This window comes from Nicotiana tabacum, chromosome 19, assembly GCF_000715075.1.
Source record: "Nicotiana tabacum cultivar K326 chromosome 19, ASM71507v2, whole genome shotgun sequence".
NCBI lineage: Eukaryota > Viridiplantae > Streptophyta > Magnoliopsida > Solanales > Solanaceae > Nicotiana > Nicotiana tabacum.
In genome coordinates this window covers 128,641,211-128,647,601 of record NC_134098.1, presented here as the reverse complement: position 1 = coordinate 128,647,601, position 6,391 = coordinate 128,641,211, and the positions used below count along the sequence as shown (strand labels likewise).

Sequence of the window (6,391 nt, the reverse complement as noted above, 5' to 3'; positions counted from 1 at the left end):
ACAATTCATAGTGAATAAAATTATAATTATAGTTAAATACTTAAATGATGAGATGAGCTTTAAGAATTTGAATCAATAAATAATGAATTATTTATGTTACTATTGAGAATAAATAATTTACTCTCTAAAATATATAACTAATTAGCAAAAGAATCATATTCAATTCCTTTTTTTTTCCCAAATTTATCATATGATAAAAATAATTTTTCATGTTGATAAACTCATAATTAGGGTACATAAGTTTATTTTCATTGAAAAGGGCATGGATAGTAAGCAATTAGAAAATAAAGTAAAACCAATTATAATATAGCATTAAGAGTCAAGTTGGTAAAATACAATCTTGAAATAGTAAAAGATAAGATATATTGTATTTGAGTTGTCATAAATTAATTTTTCTCTTTTCACATTTGTACCAACAAATGACTTGTCCCTACATTTTTTCATATATTAATTATTTATTATAAGATATTAACTAAATGTTAGTCATTTTAGACTTTAAATTGTCATTATCAATTTTTTAAGGGCTATAAGCTAAACTCCACATTCCCAAATTTCAAAAAGATCAAAAGATTAATTTTTTTTTATTTGTATTATTTGTTAAATCTTTAAAGAATAGTGGTAAAAGTAATTTTGTATTGTTTATTTTTAGTATTAGGTCATTAAAATATCTATAATTTTCTTAAATATTCCCTGAAAAATTCTCAAAATCACAATACGGCATTTGTGAAAGTTTTGTGGGACATGATTACTTTTTTACCGAGATAGGTTAATGGGGTCAACATTCATCCTTTTTAGAAATTTAAAATTTTTTGTTAATTTTAATTTATAACTCAAACACATGATTTGATAATATCAATGTGATTTTTTAAAATTATATACTCATTAGTATGGGTACCCTAAAACTAGTTAATGTAAAGATCCGAAAATATTTTACCACAGCATAATCCCAAAAGTTAAATATCAATAACGAGCTTGGTACTTAATTCAACAGCATTAGTATGTGTCATTGAAGTGTATTTGTATTGGTTTTGTGACTGTTTACAACCTTGGTTTTTAGTTTTTTTAACCTACCCTATTTTTACACATGAAAAATTTACTTTTACACGTAAGATATTTATTTTTTTACACATAAGAGATCTAAAAAGATCATTTTCTTAAATTTAAAATTGTAAAGGAACATGATGCACAAATAACATTGTATATTTGTCGTGCAGCATCCGCTATTTTCTTTTGCATGGATTAAAATGGAAATATGAGCAGTAATATAGAATCATTTGTGTATTATTTTTATGCTTAAAGATAGTGGAAATTTGCCTATATTTTAAGAATGTTACTCCTCGTTTGAAAAAAGTTGCCTTATTTGATTCTCACGGTTAAATTTTTTATTTTCTAAGCTAGTTGTGTAATAAGTAATTTAATTTATTTTTCTAAGTTAAAGCTTATACAACACTTAGTGAGTTTAACGTAATGGTCAATTATATCATACTACATGTTAAATAAATATTCTTTTGGAAAAGCTATGGAGCCTCATTGAAATAATACTTAGCAAGTAAGTAATGATACTTTATTCTCCACTTCTCGTTATGTGAATTAAATCTTTGAAACGTCACAAACTCTAATAAAGTTTGAGACATAAGGTTCATTTTCTTTCTCTTTTAAGTCTTATCAACATAAAAAGGATCTTCACACAAATAGTCGGTCACATTTATTATTTTTTTTAATCATATACATTGATTATACATAATTATATATATATATAATATATAAATTATGCATATATTATACTTCTAACGGCTAGTATTAGTTTAAGTTGTTGGGTGAGCGGCTATTTGGGTTAATTCTTCACATAAAAAGCTCAGAGTAGGGAGAAAGAACGACACAATGGGCTTTTTGAAAGTACTCATAATTAGATCACATACTAAAAAAATACGATCGACTCAAAAATGTATTTAAAGTAAAATCTTTCTTTTCTAGCTTAATATCCAACATGTTAAAAATCAATAAGACTACTAATATAGGAGTAAATGTATTTGGACGTTGTAGGTATTAAAGTTGATATTTATGATCTACCAATACGTAGTGGAGTAATTCTTATGCAAGCTTAATGCCCCGAATAATTGACTAAATTATCTACACCCAAAAAAAGAGAAAGTAAATTATTGGCAAATAGTCTTACCTAGAAAATAGAAAGTAACTTTATTTGGCCATAAATAATATTTGTTTTTTGTGAAGAATGAAATTCACTATTACTTGAAATACTAATAAAATATCTAAAAATTCATTTTAAGATTAGTTTTTGTAAAATAATGTATTGTGCAAAACGGCTAATTCAAACTCACATGTAAGTAGTACAGAATTAGAGAAGGATTGGAATTAGACAGAGTGTCATTGTCCATTAGCTGTCTCGTCAGTGTCATCAACTAGTGTAGTAGTACAGCTTTTTTCTAGTATTATTATATTTCTTCTGCATTACTACACTGTTTTTTTTGAGTTAGGTACTAGTAATATAAAAATATTATTTTATACAATCAAAAAGCCCAAAATACAGCACCATTACAGCTTCATATCCATTATTGCCACTAGATTTTCTATCTCACTTTCCTCCTCCCTTCTCAACCCACACACAATTCTTGAACTAAAGTCGAGTCCTTAGCTGAATAAAAACAGTCGATCAAGACTAACCCAGTTCAGCATTTTCTGAATCTTATAAAAAAGATCCAAAATTTGCATGTTTTGAGTTTGTGGGTGTCTTGTTTCAGCTCTATATTGAGTACCCAAAATAAGTATGTACGGTAGGGATCCATGGGGCGGGCCACTGGAAATCCACGCCACGGATTCAGCCACTGACGATGACAGGAGCAGGAACTTGGGGGATTTTGATAGGGCGGCACTGTCAAGAAATCTGGACGAGACACAGCAAAGCTGGCTGTTGGGTCCAACGGAGCAAAAGAAGAAGAAGTATGTGGATCTTGGTTGTATTATTGTGAGTCGGAAGATTTTCAAGTGGACCGTGGGCTGTATTCTTGCCGCTGCGCTTTTAGCTGGATTCATTACTATGATTGTTAAGCTTGCACCTAGACACAAACACCACAATCCCCCACCCGATAATTATACTGTCGCTCTCCATAAAGCCCTCATGTTCTTCAATGCCCAGAAATGTGAGTCATCTGTTTTATATTTATTGTTTCCTTAAATTCTTCAATCTGTGTGCTTAAAAATGTCATTTTTACTTGACCATCTCATTGCATATTAGATCTTATTGCCTGGATTTGGCTTTTGATTGATTAATAGGGGGAAATGGTATGATTTTGAGGCATGCCTTAGTCCTCTGAAATAATCTTCTTGTTTTGGTTGCTTTAATTTGTAAATATTTGTTACTGAGTTATTTTCCCCAAATTTTGGGTATATTAAGATGATCATGGTCATTTTTTGGAAGGAAAAAAAATCTTTACACTTATTTTTATATGTGGTACGTGGAATGGCTATGTTCCCTTTGACTTAAGATTGGAAGATTACTGTATCACAGCTGCTGTATTTGAGATGCAAGTATATGATATTGCCTTTAATGATGCAAACATTAGACTCTTATGTATTTTAGTGGTTCATTTTTTTAATCTAGTGTTTGAATGCTATCTGTTGCTCTTTTTTTGGGTGGTTATAGCTCAACCCTTTGCTAATCTTTTATTGGTATTTACAGCTGGAAAATTGCCGAAGCACAACAATGTGTCATGGAGGGGGAATTCATGTTTGCAAGATGGCAAGTCAGATGATTCAACTATGTTCAAAAACTTGGTTGGGGGATACTATGATGCAGGAGATGCAATCAAGTTTAATTTCCCTCAGTCGTTTGCTCTCACCATGTTAAGTTGGAGTGTGATCGAGTATAGTGCAAAATATGAAGCTGCTGGTGAGCTCACTCATGTTAAAGATATTATTAAGTGGGGTACTGATTATCTCCTGAAGACCTTCAATTCCTCTGCTGATACCATAGACCGCATTGCTGCACAGGTAACTATCATTTATTTTGCATTGTGGAAATGTGTAGGTTGCAATTTTTCTCAACTAGAGAGTTATAGTTTGTTCTATCATCAGTAATTAGCATTCAACTGGAACAAGTTATCATCGCCTTGTTCGTTTGAGTCAGGAATCATGATTATTACTGTTATACTTCTCACACTTCTGACAACTGTAATCTCTTGGCTGTTTTTTTTAACTTTCACCAAGTCTCATTCTGGTTGCTTCTTGTAAATCAGCATCAATGACTGCCTGTGATTTTATTTTCAGTGTTTGAGATCAAAACTGAACTTACTTGGACTGCTTGATCTCATTGGACGAATTCTGTTATATTTATATAGGTTGGAAAAGGGGATACTTCCGGTGGGAGTACTGATCCCAATGATCACTATTGTTGGGTGCGTCCAGAAGATATTGATTACGATCGGCCTGTGACAGAATGTCATGGCTGCTCGGACCTTGCTGCAGAGATGGCTGCTGCTCTGGCTTCTGCCTCCATTGTTTTTAAGGACAATAAGGCTTACTCACAAAAACTTGCACATGGTGCTAAAACTCTCTTCAAATTTTCTAGAGACCAGCGTGGTAGATACAGTGTCGGCAATGAAGCTGAAACCTTCTACAATTCTACCGGTTACTGGGATGAGTTTATATGGGGTGCAGCTTGGCTGTACTATGCTACTGGAAATTCTTCATATCTTCAGCTTGCTACCACTCCTGGTCTCGCCAAACATGCTGGTGCTTTTTGGGGAGGCCCTGATTATGGTGTGCTCAGCTGGGATAACAAGCTCACTGGAGCTCAAGTAAGTCAACATCGCCTCCTCTATTCTTTAATTATCTTTAATATTCTTTTCCAGTTATTGTTCTTGAGATTTGTAAACTAGGAGGTTTTATTTCTTAGAGGGTTCAATATTTTGCTGAAATGCTGCTTTTCATTTTCTCTTCAGGTCCTACTGAGCCGCATGAGACTGTTTTTGAGTCCCGGATATCCTTATGAAGAAATTTTAAAGACATTTCACAACCAGACGAGCATAATCATGTGCTCCTACTTGCCAATCTTCACTTCTTTTAACCGTACAAAAGGTAACCATGCTTTATCCGTTTTGCATGTAACCATGTAAAGTTTGTGTAATTTGAAGTTCTTATTTCGAAATCTGAAACAAATCTTTTGGGCAATTCCAGGAGGGCTAATCCAGTTAAACCATGGAAGGCCTCAGCCTCTTCAGTATGTAGTCAATGCAGCTTTCCTGGCTACCTTGTTTAGTGACTACCTTGAAGCTGCCGACACTCCTGGATGGTATTGTGGACCCAATTTCTACTCCACTGATGTCCTGCGTCGATTCGCTGAGACCCAGGTAAATGAAACTCTGCTAATTTTAAGTTAACTCCTTTCTTACTCTCGGGTTTCTCTTCTACTCTATCTTGTCAATGGTTATGGTACATGCTATTTCCATAATCAACTTGATTTCTCACTGCACCATGTGCTGAGGATGAGTGGGCTACATTGGCCTCATATATGGTGTAGGGACAGTTAATGAACGATAATTAACTGCTAGAGTGTGTAGATAATGAGAGACACGGTATAAGCAAGTTCTGTTCTAAGGTGTAAACCATTTCTGGGTTTAACTTGGTTGTTTCTTTGACTTTGTAGATTGACTACATCCTTGGCAAGAACCCCAGGAAAATGAGTTATGTTGTTGGCTTTGGCAATCACTACCCTAAGCGTGTTCACCACAGAGGGGCATCAATTCCTAAAAACAAGGTCAAGTATAACTGTAAAGGAGGATGGAAATGGAGGGATTCATCCAAGGCTAATCCGAATATCATTGTTGGAGCCATGGTTGCTGGACCAGACAAGCATGACGGTTTCCACGATGTACGTAGTAATTACAATTATACAGAGCCTACTCTTGCTGGAAATGCTGGTTTAGTTGCAGCTCTCGTGGCTCTATCTGGAGATAGAGACGTCGGAGTTGATAAGAACACAATATTCTCTGCAGTACCACCGATGTTCCCAACTCCACCTCCCCCACCAGCTCCTTGGAAACCATAATTCTTTTGATCTTTAATCATCGTCAGTACCCGTCTTGTGTGAGTATAGGTTCCTTATTTTTGATACTGTGATTGATATTGGAGTCTGACCCCATGAATTTTGAAGTTAGATGGAAACAGGAATGTGCACCTTGAGCATATAAGCTTGGGCATGAATAGGACTAGCCACTGAATCTCTTGAAGAAATGCCCAATGGCATGTCTGTTTACTTGGAATGTATCAATATACAGTATGTATGTATGTGACCAAACTAATAACGTATTCTTTGAACACTAGAATCTCTCTCTCTCTCTCTCTCTCTCTCTCTCTCCTTCTCTCCCTCTCTCCC

The 6,391-nt window shown here is 34.3% G+C and overlaps 1 protein-coding gene across 1 annotated transcript; it reads left to right on the top strand.

Moving 5' to 3' along the window:
• The first annotated feature begins 2,785 nt into the window (after positions 1 to 2,785).
• LOC107792901 (endoglucanase 25-like) lies at positions 2,786 to 6,064 on the top strand. Its single transcript, NM_001325549.1, is given in 6 exon segments — positions 2,786 to 3,158; positions 3,698 to 4,008; positions 4,356 to 4,814; positions 4,959 to 5,094; positions 5,194 to 5,366; positions 5,663 to 6,064. Coding segments are annotated over 6 exon segments (1,854 nt in total).
• The last annotated feature ends 327 nt before the right edge of the window (positions 6,065 to 6,391 follow it).